Source organism: Hyperoodon ampullatus (genome assembly GCF_949752795.1).
Source record: "Hyperoodon ampullatus genome assembly, chromosome: 11".
In the NCBI taxonomy this organism is placed as follows: Eukaryota; Metazoa; Chordata; class Mammalia; order Artiodactyla; family Ziphiidae; genus Hyperoodon; species Hyperoodon ampullatus.
In genome coordinates, this window is record NC_136924.1 from 82,060,218 (window position 1) to 82,079,137 (window position 18,920).

At 36.1% G+C, this 18,920-nt stretch overlaps 1 protein-coding gene across 1 annotated transcript in view; it reads left to right on the forward strand.

Annotated features, from left to right (window-relative positions):
• Window positions 1–234: 234 nt before the first annotated feature.
• Window positions 235–18,920, forward strand: part of LMNTD1 (lamin tail domain containing 1) — a gene marked incomplete at both ends in the record, with an annotated part of 47,241 nt that continues 28,555 nt past the window's right edge. The window contains 3 exon segments of the mRNA XM_079715200.1: window positions 235–323; window positions 9,302–9,537; window positions 12,472–12,670. Of these exon segments, the coding sequence (XP_079571326.1) occupies window positions 235–323; window positions 9,302–9,537; window positions 12,472–12,670 (524 nt within the window).

The following is an 18,920-nucleotide window of genomic DNA, read 5'->3' on the forward strand; positions in this document are numbered from 1 at the left end:
GTATTGGCTATATCAGTATTGGCTATATCAGTGCTTACATATTCATATTAGAATCCTGGTTGTGGCCCCAGCTTGGTTAAGAAATCATGAAGTCTGGCAGGTGCTTTAAGGTAGTTAGATTAACAAGTGAGGTCACTCAAAAAAGAAAATCTGCCTTGAAGCTCAGCTCTATTCACTGACTAATGTCTTGATTTGTTTTCCCAGAAAAGAAAAGAGACTTCTCTTCCAGCCACGATGAAAGACACACAAGCCACTCAGGAAATTTCGGCGGTCCTGCAGAGTGAAGTCCATGAGCAGGAAGATAAAATGGAAAATCAAGCTCAGTAAGAAAGGCACAAATGAGTTTTAGAAGTTGAGGATAGAGTATTTGACCTCTTTGTTTCAAAACAGCTTATAAAAAGTTAGAACTAGAACCGAGTCTACAAATTTCCTAAAATTAATTAATGATAACATACAATTTCCCCAACCACTGTTTTATAAGGTTTAGTCTTTGAGTAATGTAAAAATTCACCTAGACAGATCTCCATCCTATCAGACCTGGTTGAGATTCCAAAGCTCATATCTAGCATGTTAATTGTTTCTTTAAGGTAATTGGCAGACAGTTTCTTTAAAACTAATTTATTAACCCAGGGACAGAGAACTGCTAGAGAATTTTGGTTTGGGAAATGTCTGTGAGGATGTTAAATAAAAGCTACAACTCTCTTTTTACTACTAATGTAAATCATTCTATCAAATAAAGCATTAGCATTGGTTTTCCAATGTTTTCTAGAAAATGATCACTAATATTGAATATACACAGTTTAAGGCTAATGTTAGTTTAGATCTAGATGCCCTGTGTTTACTGATCAGTACAAGTCTATTTTTTTAAGTGTTTTTATTAGTTATCTGTTTTACACATATTAGTTTATATATGTCAATCCCAATCTCCCAATTCATCCCACCACCACCACAATCCCCCACCTCCCGCTTTCCCCCCTGGGTGTCCATGCATTTGTTCTCTACATCTGTGTTTCTATTTCTGCCTTGCAAACCAGTTCATCTGTATGATTTTTCTAGATTCCACATATATGTGTTAATATATGATATTTGTTTTTCTCTTTCTGACTTACTTCACTCTATATGACAGTCTCTAGGTCCAACCACGTGTCTACAAATGACTGAATTTCATTCCTTTTTATGGCTGAGTAATATTCTATTGTATATATGTACCACATCTTCTTTATCCATTCGTCTGTCGATGGGCATTTAGGTTGTTTCCATGACCTAACTATTGTAAATAGTGGTGCATTGAACATTGGGGTGAATATATCTTTTTGAATTATGGTTTTCTCTGGGTATATGCCCAGTAGTGGGATTGCTGGATCGTATGGTAATTATATTTTTAATTTTCTAAGGAACTTCCATGCTGTTCTCCATAGTGGCTGTATCAGTTTACATTCCCACCAACAGTGCAAGAGGGTTCCCTTTTCTCCACACCCTCTCCAGCATTTATGGTTTGTAAATTTTCTGGTGATACCCATTCTAACCGGCGTGAGGTGATACCTCATTGTAGCTCTGATTTGCATTTCTCTAATAATTAGTGATGTTGAGCAGCTTTTCATGTGCCTATTGGCCATCTGTATGTCTTCTTTGGAGAAATGACTATTTAGGCCTTCTGTCCATTTTTTGACTGGGTTGTTTGTTTTTTTTAATATCGGGCTCCATGAGCTGTTTATATATTTTGGAGATTAATCCTCTGTCTGTTGATACGTTTGCAAATATTTTCTCCCACTCTGAGGGTAGGCTTTTCGTCTTGTTTATAGTTTCCTTTGCTGTCCAAAAGCTTTTAAGTTTCATTAGGTCCCATTTGTTTATTTTTGTTTTTATTTCCATTACTCTAGGAGGTGGGTCAAAAAAGATCTTGCTATGATTTATGTCAAAGAGTGTTCTTCCGATGTTGTCCTCTAAGAGTTTTATAGTGTCTGATCTTACATTTAGGTCTTTAATCCATTTGGAGTTTATTTTGTGTATGGTGTTAGGGAGTGTTATATCTGTATTCTTTTACATGTAGTGGTCCAGTTTTTCCAGCACCACTTATTGAAGAGACCATCTATTCTCCATTGTATATCCCTGCCTCTTTGTCATAGATTAGTTGACCACAGGTGTGTGGGTTTATCTCTGGGATTTCTATCCTGTTCTATTGATCTCTATTTCTGTTTTTCTGCCAGTACCATATTGTCTTGATTACTGTAGCTTTGTAGTATAGTCTGAAGTCAGGGAGACTGATACTTCCAGCTCCATTTTTTTTTTCTCAAGATTGCTTTAGCTATATGGGGTCTTTTGTGTCTAGATGTTTTGTTCTAGTTCTGTAAAAAATGCCAGTGGTAATTTGATAGGGATTGCATTGAATCTGTAGATTGTTTTGGGTAGTATAGCCATTTTCACAATATTGATTCTTCCAATCCAAGAACATGGTATATCTCCATTTGTTTGTGTAATCTTTGGTTTTTTCATCAGTGTCTTATAATTTTCTGAGAACAGGTCTTTTACCGCCTTAGGTAGGTTTATTCCTAGGTATTTTATACTTTTTGTAGCAATAGTGAATGGGATTGTTTCCTTAATTTCTCTCTCTGATCTTTGATTGTTAGTGTATAGGAAGGCAAGAGATTTCTGTGCATTAATTTTGTATCCTGCAACTTTACCAAATTCATTGATTAGCTCTAGTAGTTTTCTGGTAGCATCTTTAGGAATCTCTGTATATAGTATCATATCATCTGCAAACAGTGACAGTTTTATTTCTTCTTTTCCAGTTTGTATTCTTATTATTTCCTTTTCCTCTCTGATTTCCATGGCTAGGACTTCCAAAACTATGTTGAATAATAGTGGCAAGAGTGGAAGTCCTTGTGTTGTTCCTGATCTTAGAGAAAATGCTTTCAGTTTTTCACCATTGAGAATGATGTTTGCTGTGGGTTTGTAATAAATGGCCTTTATTATGTTGAGGTAGGTTCCCTCTGTGCAAACTTCCTGGAGAGTTTTTATCATAAATGGGTGTTGAATTTTGTCAAAAGCTTTTTCTGCATCTATTGAGATGATCCTATGGTTTTTATTCTTCAGTTTGTTAATATGGTGTATCACATTGATTCATTTGAGTATATTGAAGGATCCTTGCCTCCTTGGGATAAATCCCACTTGACCATGGTGTATGGTCCTGTTAATGTGTCATTGGACTCTGTTTGCTACTATTTTGCTCAGGATTTTTGCATCTATATTCATCAGTGATATTGGTCTGTAGTTTTCTTTTTTTTGTAGTATATTTACCTGGTTTCAGTATCAGAGTGATGGTGGCCTTGTAGAATGAGTTTGGGAGTGTTCCTTCTTCTGCAAATTTTGGAAGAGTTTGAGAAGCATTGGTGTTAGCTCTTCTCTAAATGTCTGATAGAATTCACCTGTGAAGCCACCTGGTCCTGGACTTTGGTTTGTTGGAAGATTTTTAATCACAGTTTCAATTTCATTACTTGTGATTTGTCTGTTCATATTTTCTATTTCTTCCTGGTTCAGTCTTGGAAAGTTATACCTGTCTAAGAATTTGTCCATTTCTTCCAGGTTCTCCATTTTACTGGCATAGAGTTGCTTGTCATAGTCTCTTATGATATTTTGTATTTCAGTGGTGTCTGTTGTAACTTCTTTTTCATTTCTAATTTTATTGGTTTCCGTCCTCTCCCTCTTTTTCTTCATGAGTCTGGCTAAAGTTTTATCAATTTTGTTTATCTTCTCAGAGAACCAGCTTCTAGTTTTATTGATCTTTGCTATTGTTTTCTTTGTTTCTATTTCACTTATTTCTGCTCTGATCTTTATGATTTCTTTCATTCTACTAACTTTGAGTTTTGTTTGTTTTTCTTTCTCTAGTTCCTTTAGGTGTAAGTTCAGATTGTTTATTTGAGATGCTTCTTGTTTCTTGAGGTAGGATTGTATTGCTATAAACTTCTCTCTTAGAACTGCTTTTGCTGCATCCCATAGGTTTTGGATCATTGTGTTTTCATTGTCATTTGTCTCTAGGTATTTTTTGATTTCCTCTTTGATTTCTTCAGTGATCTCTTGGTTACTTAGTAATGTATTGTTTAGCCTCCATGTGTTTGTGTTTTTTACATTTTTTCCCCTGTAATTGATTTCTAATCTCATAGTGTTGTGGTAGGAAATAATGCTTGATATGATTTCAATTTTCTTAAATTTACCGAGGCTTGATTTGTGACCCAAGATGTGATTTATACTGGAGAATGTTCCATGTGCACTTGAGAAGAAAGTGTCATCTGCTGTTTTTGGATAGAATATCCTATAACTATCAATTAAACCTATCTGGTTTATTGTGTCATTTACAGCTTGTGTTTCCTTATTAATTTTCTCTTTGGATGATCTGTCCACTGGTGTAATGAGGTGTTAAAGTCCCCCAGTATTATTGTGTTTTTGTCGATTTCTTCTTTTATAGCTGTTAGAGTGTGTCTTATGTATTAGGGTGCTCCTATGTTGGGTGCATATATATTTATAATTTTTATATCTACTTCTTGTATTGATCCCTTGATCATTATGTTGTGTCCTTCCTTGTCTCTTGTAACATTCTTTATTTTAAAGTCTATTTTATCTGATATGAGTATTGCTATTCCAGCTTTCTTTTGATTTCCATTTGTGTGGAATATCTTTTTCCATCCCCTCAATTTCAGTCTGTATGTGTCCCTAGGTCTGAAGTGGGTCTCTTGTAGACAGCATATAGATGGGTCTTGGTTTTATATCCATTCAGCAAGCCTGTGTCTTTTGGTTGGAACATTTAATCCATTCATTATTTAAGGTAATTATCGATATGTATGTTCCTATTACCATTTTCTTAATTGTTTTGTTTTTGTTTTTGTAGGTCCTTTTCTTCTCTTGTGTTTCCCACTTAGAGAAGTTCCTTTGGCATTTGTTGTAGAGCTGGTTTGGTGGTGCTGAATTCTCTTAGCTTTTGCTTGTCTGTAAAGCTTTTGATTTCTCCATCGAGTCTGAATTGAGATCCTCACCAGGTGTAGTAATCTTGGTTGTAAGTTCTTCCCTTTTATCACCTTAAATATATAGTGCCACTCCCTTCTGGCTTGCAGAGTTTCTGCTGAGAAATCAGCTATTAACCTTATGGGAGTTCCCTTGTATGTTATTTGTCATTTTTCCCTTGTTGCTTTTAATAATTTTTCTTTGTCTTTAATTGTTGTCAATTTGATTACTATGTGTCTCAGCATGTTTCTCCTTGGCTTTATCCTGCCTCGGACTCTCTGTGCTTCCTGGACTTTGGTGGTTATTTCTTTTCCCATGTTAGTGAAGTTTTCCACTATAATCCCTTCAAGTATTTTCTTGGCTCCTTTCTCTCTCTCTTCTGTTTCTGGGACCCCTATAATGTGAATGTTGGTGCATTTAATGTTGTCACAGAGGTCTCTTTGGCTATCTTCATTTCTTTTCCTTCTTTTTTCTTTATTCTATTCCTCAGCAGTGAATTCCACCATTCTGTCTTCCAGGTCACTTATCCGTTTTTCTGCCTCAGTTATTCTGCTATTGATTACTTCTAGTGTATTTTTTCATTTCAGTTATTATATTGTTCATCTCTGTTTGTTCTTTAATTCTTCTAGGTGTTTGTTCTTTAATTCTTCTAGGTCTTTGTTAAACATTTCTTGCATCTTCTTGATCTTTGCCTCCATTATTTTATGAGGTCCTGGATCTTCTTCACTATCATTATTCTGAATTGTTTTTCTGGGAAGTTGCCTATCTCCACTTCATTTAGCTGTTTTTCTGGAGTTTTATCTTGTTCCTTCATCTGGTACATAGCCCTCTGCCTTTTCATCTTGTCTATCTTTCTGTGAATGTGGTTTTTGTTCTACAAGCTGCGGAATTGTAGTTCTTCTTGCTTTTGCTGTCTTCCCTCTGGTGGATGAGGCTATCTAAGAGGCTTGTGGAAGTTTCCTGATGGGAGGGACTGGTGGTGGGTAGAGCTGGGTGTTACTCTGGTGGGCAGAGCTCAGTAAAATTTTAATTCCCTTGTCTGCTGATGGGTGGGGTTGTTGGTTCCCTCCCTGTTGGTTGTTTGGCCTGAGGCGACCCAGCACTGGAGTCTACAGGCTCTTTAGTGGGACTAATGGCAGACTCTGGGAGGGCTCATGCCAAGGAGTACTTCCCAGAATTCTGCTGCCAATGTCCTTGTCCCCGTGGTGAGCCACAGCCAACCCCCGCCTCTGCAGGACACCCTCCAACACTAGCAGGTTGGTTTGCTTCAGTCTCCTCTGGGGTCAATTCTCCTTTTCCCTGGTTCCTGATGTGCACACTACTCTGTATGTACCCTCCAAGAGTGGAGTCTCTGTTTCCCCTAGTCCTGTCCAAGTCCTGCAATCAAATCCCACTAGCTTTCAATGTCTGATTCTCTGGGAATTCCTCCTCCTATTGCCAGACCCCGAGGTTGGGAAGCCTGACTTGGTGCTCAGAACCTTCACTCCAGTGGATGGACTCCTGTGGTGTAATTGTTTTGCTGTTTGTGAGTCACCCACCCAGTGGTTATGGATTTTGATTTTATTGTGATTGCACCCCTCCTACTGTCTCATTGAGGCTTCTCCTTTGTCTTTGGATGTGGAGTATCTTTTTTGTTGAGTTCCAGTGTCTTCCTGTTGATGATTTTTCAGCAGTTAGTTATGATTCCAGTGCTCTCGCAAGAGGGAGTGAGCGCACGTCCTTCTACTCTGCCATCTTGAACCAATCTCCCTCAAGTCTATTTTTTAAATATTTGTTCTTAGAGGTCATCTGAGAAATAACTGTTGTCAGTATTACCAACGCAGCATTGAAATAACATTTAAATGCTGGAATTGAACTTTTATAACTGCCTCTGGTTTAGTGCTAATCAATTACAGAGGGAGCAAAATACCAAGTAAGGGCTTGGAAAATTCCACATGGGAAAGGGAAACCTCACTAAGAACAAGGAAGAAAATCTCTCATCTTCCAAAAGGAGTCTAATAGGTGAGTGAGTGCAGGGCTCAGACAATGGGCTACATCATGCTCATTTCTTCCTGAAATGTTTCAGCTCTTCCAACAGTGTGTGCTGCCATTAGAAATTTCTTATTCAACTACAAAAACAAGAATCCCCTGTGGCCCTAAACTGAAGTTCTTTGATCACAACATTTGCAAAGGCTTATTGGGAATCTTTTGTGGAATTAAATTTATTTGGAAATGCTATTGCTTTACCAGTGGAAGAAAAAAATTCAGAGCTTATAAAATGAACATGCTGAAAAGATGTAGCCAGTTGTCTGTAATGAAACCCAGATGTAAGGAACTTTGAAAGAGAAAGGTCTTTTTCCTGCTTATTCTAGACAGTGTCAGGGAAAAATTATGTCATATGATCTGTCTCAGTTTAGACAGAGATGAAATATTTGTCATTTGACAATAGACCTCTGTAGTCTCCTTTTCGTTACCACCACAGTCATACTCAAGAGCATATCTTCATGGGTTAGAGATTTTTGACAAAGATGAGTGGTTGGGTAGTCAGTAGAATGGCACGTGCTCAAGCTTGATAAGTATTGGGCTAATAATAATGCAGTTTCCAAAGCCAATGCCATTTAATTATTTTTAAAAATTGTCTGAGATATCTGTGCCTTGTGAGAGGCACACTTAGAGAATACTGATTTTGAATACAGAGCTCTCCAGATATAATATTTCTGATGAAGGAGCTTACAAATTATAGAACAAAACGATTGTGAATACCTCTTGGTAAACAAAGAGATTGAGAGTAACATCAGCAAGATGGCAGATTAGGAAGCTTCAGGCCCTTGTTCCGTTATGGAGAGATTTGGAAAAACAAAAACAAAGAACAGAAGACTGGCTAAAATAACATTATAGGAACTCTGGAAAACAAGGAGATCAAAATAGAGACAGTGCTTGGAGGCAAAACACTTAGTTCCTGACTTATAATGGATAGACTTTTGGCCCCCAGGAAGGGAGGGCTTGGGCTGGCCAAGTGTCTGGTTTTTCAGAGAGCTAAAGGGTTGGACCCCAGGACTTTGTTCACAATTCAAGCATTAAACACACACACATTCACACACACATGGATTGCTTTGAAGTTACTGAGAAGAGCCTCAATGTGACTCATAAAATGCAGTTGTCATAAGCCTTTTCATGAGCTGCTCCATGAGAATATTGTTTTACTTGTAAAATAAGTGTACTGTAGTTTAGGGATTTTGTTTAAATGCTTGCACACTATACTTTTACATTTATGAAAAAGAAAGAAAGGAAAATCTTTATTCATATAGTAGGATTTACTTCCAAAAATAATACTTGGAAAGTAAGTCTTTCTTCTCCCTCTTTTGTGCTAGTCCCTTCAGCATTCACACATATACATACACAGATACACACAAACATACACATGTGAGCTGTATTTATAGTTATTAATTTGTAAAGTGCATTTGAAAGCACACATTAACTCTAGAATCTTTATAAATACAGTAAAATTAGGTAAGCAAAAGGAGAAATTAAAGGAAAAAGTATAGTAAACCATTACATATTAAACAGAAATGATAATCATGTTTTTCATGTTAATGGAAAGGGAAAATATAATAAGTGATAAAAGTGGGATATAAATGGTTTATAGAGTCTCAATTTTGAGTGGAAAAAAATGCATTAGGGCTTCCCTGGTGGCGCAGTGGTTGAGCGTCCGCCTGCCGATGCAGAGGACACGGGTTCATGCCCTGGTCTGGGAAGATCCCACATGCCGCGGAGCAGCTAGGCCGGTGAGCCATTGCTGCTGAGCCTGCGCGTGCAGAGCCTATGCTCCGCAACGGGAGAGGTCACAACAGTGAGAGGCCTGCGTACCGCAAAAAAAAAAAAAAATTGCATTAAAAGGCCTGGAAGGAAAAAATATTGACTCACTATGTTGTATACCTGAAATTAATATAAAATTGTAAATCAACTATATTTCAATAAAAAAATTTTAATAAAAAATAAAAAGCATGGCAGGAAATGGTAAAAATTTTTAGTTGGTGGAATATAGTAATTTTTATTTTCTTCTTTCAGCATTTACACTTTTGCAAAACTATCTGAAGTAGGAGTTTATTGATTTTTAAATAGAAGAGAGAAAAGCCTGACTTGACACTAAAGTGTTTTATTTAGATTGTCAAAACTAAAAGTATAAGATGTTCTTGCACTTGTGTTAGATGCATAATATCTTTGAAAAGCAAAACCCTGAGTAATAATGATAATTAATGCTTCTTGTGCTCACAGTCTATCATTTTGACTTTCTCACTTTGTTTATTATACTAATTTTTGTACACAGAATTGAAGACACACGTGACGATCTCTCAAAGACACAGCAATCTTCAGTACATTTTTTTCCAACGTCAACGGATTCAGATACCACTACACTGCCATGTTCATGGTCATTATCCAATGAAATACCTCTCAGTTACTATCTGTCCAGCCCTCAGGTTAGTGGAGTAACATTATCAACAGTTGGACCAAAGCCTCTTAAACCTGCTCTAGTGAGCCATTCCCAATCAGAAGACAGCTTAGGTAAGCAAAACATGTACCAAGTTTTTTAGAGTACTTTTAAAGCATATAGTTCAACAGAGTCTTTATGTGCCTAGAAGCCAGAATGATGTTTTATTATTTGTCTCCAATAATACTAATTTCTTAATGTCATATGCAGAATAACTTGACTCTGCCCACCATTGATTCTAGCACTGGAGTCATATTCAAGTCACATAAACATAGGTGGCCAAGTACATCATCTCTATGATTAAAATATCTTGAGTTATCATAATGATTCATGGGTTGACCACTTAGATGCTCTAGAATTGCTAAATGATTAAAAATTGTAATGTATAGCATTAACTGCCCTTCCTCTGAATGCTATCAGAAAGATTAACAATGTCTTATGTATGTTATGCTATAGGAGACTATGGCTTAAGTAAGGAAAGACGGGTAGATAGGAGAAAGAAGAAAGATAAAGTAGGTAATAAAATGGTGGAGAGAAAAGGGAAAAAACAATAAAGAATTTGGAGAAGAGGAAAATGAAAGCAGCAGTAAAGTTTTGACAGTTGCCAACAATGCACTTAGCAGTGCTCACACTATGAGGTGTATGTTCCTCACCATGTTTAAGGAACTCTGAGAGTATGTTATCAACGTTTACTAAAAAGACCACTGCCCTTGGAAACAGAGGACCTAGGTTCAAACCACCTTTGTAGTCCCAATAACATGGGACATTAAGTAAGGTACTTAGTATCTCTGAGTCCCATTTTCCACACCTATAAAATGAGGATTAAAATATCAACTTCAGGGCTTCCCTGGTGGCGCAGTGGTTGAGAGTCCGCCTGCCGATGCAGGGGACACGGGCTCGTGCCCCCGTCGGGAAGATCCCACATGCCGCGGAGCGGCTGGGCCCGTGAGCCATGGCCACTGAGCCTGCGCTTCCGGAGCCTGTGCTCCGCAATGGGAGAGGCCACAACAGTGATAGGCCCGCGTACCACAAAAAAAAAAAAAAAAAAAAAAATCAACTTCACAGGGCTATCCTAAGAATTAAATGAGATATTTATGAAAATCACCTAGCACATAGTAAGTGTGCTCAATAAAATTAGTTGTGAATCCGAATGTATCTGTAAGTACCTTCTCATAGAATAGGCTAGACTTGGGGTCTGTATTACCAGTCAACTAACAAGTTTCAAAATTGTTAACACGAATACACCCATGACTACCTGATGTCTTCATTTTCCTCTACCATTCTGTGGACATTTACAGCCTTGCTCCTTCCTATCTACATTTCATTTTGTTCCTGGTATTTTCCTAAGCCTTTTCACAGTGTTATATAGGACTTTGATCTACTGCCATTATTGTCATACTCCCTGTGCTTCATTGTTGTATGCCTAAGATACATTTTTTGAAGAAGCCTCCTAAATTCACAATGACCTTTAGCAATGACCAAAATCTATATGCTTAAAAGTGAAAATACACATTTTATATCTAAGGAGGTAATATTTCTCATCCTTTGGCACTGTATCATCATGGTATATGTTCTATATTTGAGTTGAACTGTGAAAGCTCCTAGTATTGGGGGGAGGGGGTAACAAATATACTGGTTTCGCCTTGCAAGATGAGAGTTGTGCTGGGATGAAGTCTTCTTCAGTTACTGTAGGTTCTGACTCTGTAGATAGATGGCTGAGTCTACCAAGACTTATTGCATTTGGTTCATTTCATTTCTAGATGAGATAATAACTGGAACTAAAATCAATGTGTCTTCTTTTCTTTTAGAATACAAAGATTTTCATCCCTCAGGATGAGCTATTAAGGATGCTATACATTCTCTTTCCCCAAAGGAATTTAAAGATTAAGCAAATACTCACTTGAATGGGAATGAACTAATTTAATTCCAAATATTTCTTCTAAACAAAATACTCTGAGGAATCCTCTTTAGGAACTATGTGTATATTTTTTTCCATCTTTCACATTGCTTTGGCTTTGTTAAAGACACAAGAAGATAAAGCACACTCTAGATTGTCTTAATCCTTTGATGACTTTGGATTCAGGGTCACATTGACCAAAGTCCCTGTGCTACAATAATAGCTCTCATTTATTGAGTACCTGCTAAATGCCAGATACTGTTCTAGACACTTACCTATACTATCTTCAATCCTCACATCGCCTCACACAAAGTAGTATTATCCTTATTTTATTTTCAGGAAAACTGAGAATTGGAAGGTTTAAATCATTTGGCTTAGTAAGTGACAGAGCTGGAGTACAGATGTGTCTAAATCCAAGAAACATTGCTCTATCTATTTCATCATGATTCCTGTCTGTAGTGTTACTCTCTCTTTGCAGATACATAATTAGATTTATCCAGCATGATTCTTTCTATGCAAAATCTTGAAACTTATTTTGTATTTGAATCTTACTACTGAGAATTTTAAGAGTAAGAGGTTACTAGAATCTGATTAAACATTACTTTATCTTTTTAATAAAGTATTTTAGTTAATTAGAGGAAATTTAAGTCTTTATCTGGCAAAATACAAACCATTGGTAGGAAAGGACTCATTTGAGACTTTAATTTATGAGTAGCAATTTGGGGAGAAAAGCTAATACAAAATAGAATAAAGTTGTACTTACATATAATGTACCAAATTTGAGACTCAAATGTTTTACCTACTCAAAAACTTATGATGCTTGTAGTACAACTTAATCAGTTAAATTGTAATTATGCTGATGATACAATTGATATTTTAAGATAACTGCAATAATTTCTAGGAATTGAGTGCCACTAAAACTAATCACTTACTGGTTATTTTATAGACTGGTTTAAAGCTTCTAACTATCCTCACTTAGTTTGACTGTGACAGTAAAATGTATAAAGAATATCATTTTGTAGAAGCAAAGAATAAAGATAGTAGCTTTGGTTTCTTTTAATCTTTTATTTACTTCTTTCTCTATTGTTTCCTTCTTTGGTTTCTTTGAAAGGACTCAACAACTTCAAAATTCCAAAGAAACACACTATGCCGGTGCTTGCTTCTCAGCCAGCTGTGACTGGGGAAGGGGAGGATTATTTCCTATCTTTGTTTGGTGATTCAAAGAAACTTGTCATGCACTCATTCCACACCAAGAAAACTTGGAAGCACTTTTCTATGATTCTTGAAGAAGTGGGCCAATCTAGATCCAGGTAAATACTCTATTTGAATTATTTAATATCTTCTATTGGGGTAGGAGTAATAAATTAGTAGGAAATAAAGTTCTAAACTGTTGTTAGATCCATGATCTCATCTAAGAGCCTAAGCAATCCATTAAAATATAACTGTTTCATATTCTGGGCAGTTAAAAGGAATCAATATAACTTTCTAGGGAACCAGACAAGGAAAGTTAATTCTTCAAAGATGCCAGAGAAAACAGCACTACATACGTCTTACCAATAAAGTTAACTCAATTATTCAAGAAAATTTTCATTATTGGCAAATCATTGAGATGGATTTAGAATCCTTTTTTATCTCTCTTGAGTTCAAGACAGAAGGAAAAAGGTGGACTTATAACTTACTGATCCATTTTTATGGTTATTAGTATCTGTAGAAAAAAAATTATCAGGAAGAAAGTTGATATTAGAACTAAAATAAAAGCTGACTCATCTATGCATTTACTTAACCCTGCTTTTCTTGTTGCACAAACAACAGATTAAATTGTGAATTTTTAGTAATAAACACACATTTAAAGAACATTTTATTGAAGTATAGTTGATTTGCAATGTCGTGTTAGTTTCAGGTATACTGCAAAGTGACTCAGTTATACATATATATACATTCTTTTTCATATTCTTTCCATTATGGTTTATCAGGGGATAATGAATATAGTTCCCTGTGCTATACAGTACAACCTTGTTGTTTATCCATCCTATGTATACTAGTTTGCGTCTGCTTACCCCAAACTCCCAATCCTTCCCTCCCCCATCCCTCCTCCCCCTTGGCAACCAAAAGTCTGTTCTCTATGTTTGTGAGTTTGTTTATGTTTAATAGATATGTTCATTTGTGTCATACTTTAGATTCCACATATAAGTGATACCATATGGTATTTGTCTTTCTCTTTCTGACTTCACTTAGTATGATAATCTCTCGGTCCATCCATGTTGCTACATATGGCATTATTTCATTCTTTTTTTATGGCTGATGTATAGATAGATAGATAGATACCCCACATCTTCTATATCCATTCATCTGTCAATGGACATTTAGGTTGTTTCCATGTCTTGGCTATTGTAAATAGTGCTGCTATGAACATTGGGGTGCATGTTTCTCTTTGAATTATAGTTTTGTCTGGATATATGCCCAGGAGTGGGATTGCTGGATCATATGGTAGCTCTATTTTTAGTTTTGAAGGAACCTCTGTACTGTCTTCCATAGTGGCTGCACCAATTTACATTCCCACCAACAGTAGGAGGATTTTATTTTCTCCACACCCTCTCTATCATTTATTATTTGTAGACTTTTTAAAGATAGCCATTCTGACAGGTGTGAGGTGATTCCCCATTGTGGTTTTGACTTGCATTTCTCTAATAATTAGCGATGTTGAGCATCTTTTCATGTGTCTTCTTTGGGAAAATGTCTGTTTAGGTCTTCGCCCATTTTTGGATGTGGTTTTTTGTTTCTTCACTATTGAGTTGTATGAGCTGCTTATACATTTTGGATATTAACCCCCTGTTGGTTGCATCATTTGCAATTGTTTTCCCCATTCCATAGGTTGTCTTTTCATTTTGTTGATGTGCAAAAAGCTTTGCTGTGCAAAAGCTTTTAAGTTTGGTTATGTCCCATTTGTTTACTTTTGCTTATATTTCTTTTGCCTTGGGCGACTGATCTAAGAAAATATTGCTACAACCTATGTTAAATTATGTTCTGCCTATGCTCTCTTCTAGGAGTTATATGGTGTCAAGTCTTACATTTAGGTCTTTAAACAATTTTGACTTTACTTTTGCATATGGTATGAGGAAATGTTCTAATTTCATTGATTTACATCCAGCTTTAGCTGTCCAGCTTTCCCAACACCACTTGTTGAAGAGATGGTCATTTCTCCATTGTATATTCTTATTTCCTTATTTCCATGCAGTTCAAACATGTGTTGTTCAAGAGTCAGCTGTATATATATGTATATATATATATGTATATATATATATATATATATATACACACACACACACACACACACACATATATGTAATGGAGTATTATTCAGACATAAAATGAAGGACGACCTGCCATTTATGACAACATGGATGGATGTTGAGCACATTATGCTAAGTGAAATAAATCAGACAGAGAAAGACAAATACTGTATGGTCTCACTTATATGTGGAATTCACTTATAGGTGGATTCACTTATAGGTGGATTTTTTTCAATTAATACTCCAGTACTACATGATCTGTGTTTGGCTGAATCTGTGGATGTGGAATCATGGATATGGAGGGCCGACTATAAAGTTATATGCTGATTTCCCACTGTGTGGGTGGTCGGCACCCCAACCCCTGCCCTGTTCAGTAATCAACTGTACTTATAAAATAAATACCACATTCACTTTATCTATTCATCTGTCAATGGACACTTTGTTTCTGTATCTTGGCTATTGTGAATAATGCTGCAATGAACATGATGGTGCAGATAACTCAACAAATGGTAATTTTATTTCCTTCAAGTACCTGGAAGTGGGATTGCTGGATCATATGGTAGTTTTATTTTTAATTTTTTGAAGAGCCTCCACACTGTTTTCCATAGCACTGCATCAATTTACATTCCCACCAACAGTGCACAGGGTTCCCTTTTCTCTACATCTTCACCAATACTTATTGTTGTCTCTTTGATAACAGCTATTCTTACAGGTGTGAGGTGATATCTCATTGTGGTTTTGATTTGCATTTCCCTGTGATTAGTGATGTTAAGCCCCTTTTTATGTACCTGTTGGCCATTCACATATCTTCTTTGGAAAAATGTCTATTCAGGTCCTTTCCCATTTTTTAATTGCATTATTTGATTTTTTGCTATTGAGTTGTGTGAGTTCCTTATATATTTTAGATATTAACCCCTTATCAAATATATGATTTTCAAATATTTTTTTCCCATTTTGTAGGTTGCCTTTTCATTTTGTTGATTGTTTCCTTTGCTGTGCAGGAGCTTTTTAAATTAAGGTAATCCCATTTTTTCTATATTTGCTTTTCTCACCTGTGCTTTTGGTGTGTTAGCTAAGAAATTATTGTCAAGACCAATGTCAAGAAGGTGTTCCCCTATATTTTCTTATAGGAATTTTATGATTTTGAGTCTTACCTTTAAGTCTTTAACCCACTTTGAGTTGATTTTTGTGTATGGTGTGTGATAGAGGTCCAATTTCATTTTTTGCATGTGGATATCCACTTTTCCAGCATTTATTAAAGAGACTATCCTTTCCGCATCGTGTGCTCTTGGCACTCCAGTTGAAGAGCAGTAGACCATAAATGTGTGGGTTTGTTTCTGGGTTCTCTATTCTGTTCCATTGGTCTATATGTCTTTTTTTATGCTGGTACCACACTGTTTTAGTTACTTTAGCTTTACAATATAATTTGAAGTCAGGAAGTGTCATACTTCCAGCTTTGTTCTTGCTCAAGAATGCTTTGGCTATTTGGGGTCTTTTGTAGTTTCACATAAATTTTAGGATTTTTTTTTACAGCTTCTGTTTAAAAATGCCATTAGGATTTTGATAGGGATTGCATTGAATCTCTAAATCACTTTGACTGGTATGAACATTTTGACAACATTACTTCTTCCAATCCATGAACATGGAATGTCTTTCCATTTATTTGTGTCTTTTTAAATTTCCTTCACCAGTGTTTTGTAGTTTTCATTGTACAAATCTTTCATTTTTTGGTTAAGTTATTGCCTAAGTATTTTGTTCTTTTGTTGCTAATGTAAATGGGATCGTTTTCTTAATTTCCCTTTTGGTTCATTCATTGTTAGTATACAGAAATGCCACTGATTTTTGTATGTTGATTTTCGCATCCTACAATTTACTGAATTTGTTTTGTGGTGTTCTTAGGGTTTTTTACTTATATGATCACATCATATGCAAACAGACATAATTCACTTTTTCTCTTCTGATTTGACACTTCTATTTCTTTTTCTTTCCTGATTGCTCTGGGTAGGACTTCCAGTACTAAGATGAATAGCAGTGGTGAGAATAGGCATCCTTGCCTTGTTGTGGATCTTAGAGGAAGTTTTTCCTCATTGATTGTGTTAGCTGTGGGCTTTTCATATATGTCCGTTATTGTGCTGAGGTATGTTCCTTCTTTACCTATTTTTTGAGAGTTTTTATAGTGAAAAGATGTTGAATTTTGTCAAATACTTTTTCTGAATCTGATTAAAAAGTGTGATCATGTGGTCTTTGTCTTTCTTTCTGTTAACGGCAACTATAAACACAGGTGCCAATTTTCATAGATAATGTGAGGTAGATGCATATTGGAAGAACTGAAATGCTAAAGATAAATTTAGTAAACTTTAGAGTAGCAAAAATCTAAAGGCAGATAAGTAAAGTAGCATGGAGCTATCAAGTAGACTCCAACAACTAGAGAAATTAGAGCTTAAATAACAAAAAACTGTCATTTTTTTTAAAAAGTGATAGCCATTTGTCTTTTCAATCTCTATAAATCAAGACCATGCAAAGGCTACTGACAGAATGATTGGTACATCACTCTACACTCTCAGCCAGTCACAACTTAGAGGTTTCAAGTCATTTTCCTACTAAAGAAAAATGGGGAGGCTTACAGGTAAGAAAAAAGATAACTACAGAAGGCTGTGTGATAGCAGATTAACAGCCCTGGCTCAGTGAATTTCCATGTATTATGTGAAGTATTTTCCTGTAACTTTTGGCCTTATATCAAAAGGAAGGCAAATGAAGTGGCTAGCCCTGATATGAACAATGGTATTTTTTTCTTTCAGACAAGCTAATTTATTCTACCTATGTGCATAAAATAAAAATTTAACGTCAATGAATAAACGTTTCACTTGAATAATGAAATGTTTTTGAAAAGCAACTGTACATATCCAATTACATATATGATAACAAAGAGATAACTGAGCTATTCTAGGGTCTTATCTGGTTAAAAGAAAAACTCAAACTACTGCTCATCTTCCCAGGCAGAAAAAGCAATTCTCAAAAACTAAAAGGAATTCAGTCAAAAAATAAAAACATCCCACAGAGAATTCAGTAACACTAGAATGAGGATGACATAGAGAAATTCTACGGCTATCAAATAAGAGTAAAAATGTTATATCTACAATTTAGTAAGAACCATAACAGTAATGTAAAAGAAAGGAACAGGTATATACATTGCTCAAAAGTGAACCTCTCTACAAAACAGGCAACCTCATACAATGTAGTATGGGTATAAAGTGAGACCACTGAAGGCAGGTTGGTAGTGTATATCAAGGTTTCATAGATTGGGACTTACCTGGTGGCACAGTGGTTAAGACTCCACACTCCCAATGCAGGGGGCCTCGGTTCAATCCCTGGCCAGGGAACTAGATCCCACATGCATGCTGCAACTAAGAGTTCTCATGCCACATCTAAGGAGCCATGTGCTACAACTAAGGAGCCAGTGAGCTGCCACTAAGGAGCCCATAAACCACAACTAAGGAGCCTGCTTGCCACAACTAAGATCCAGCACAACCAAATAAATAAATAAATACATACATAAAGATTTCATAGATTTTACATCTTATAATCTCACAAGTCCTCTTCTAGGAGAGGAAACTCAGAGTGATAGCCTGACATTTGGAGCCACTTTTCTCCGCAAAACAGTTGTCAATTTGAAAGCAGCAGCTAAGAGGCTGAGAAGTTATTCAGAGATTTTGGCAGTCTCACAGGACTGGGTGAATAAAAATTGGCTTGATTCAGGGCCTGTCAAGAAGGAGGGTCACTGACAAACACCCCAGGCTTTCAGTTGTAACCTCAAAGGTACACACAGTATTAAGGCTATCTTCAAAATAAACCAGCCTAATTGGGGCCAAAGCTTGGTGGCAAATTATTTCACCCTGATTGGAATGAAGTGGTTTCCCCCCAATGTAGATGGCTGCCAGTAGTTAAAGTAAATCCTCTCTGGATCAAGAAAACATTATACATAACTTTAAATTACCTCTGCAATGTTTAATCTATCATACTAGGCAATAAGTCAAAAATAACAAGGCATACAAACAATAAAAGTTGACCCAAAACTAAGATTAAAAATGGACAATAAAAACAGGCCTAGGTGATCCAGATATTAGGGTTTTCTGACAGGGATTTTTAAATAACCTTGACTAAAATAGTCAAGGAATTAAATGACAAGAAAAATTTTTAGCATAGAACTGGAAACTAAAAATAAAAGAATCAGTAGGAAATTCTAGGGAAAAAACCTCAGTAACAGAAATTA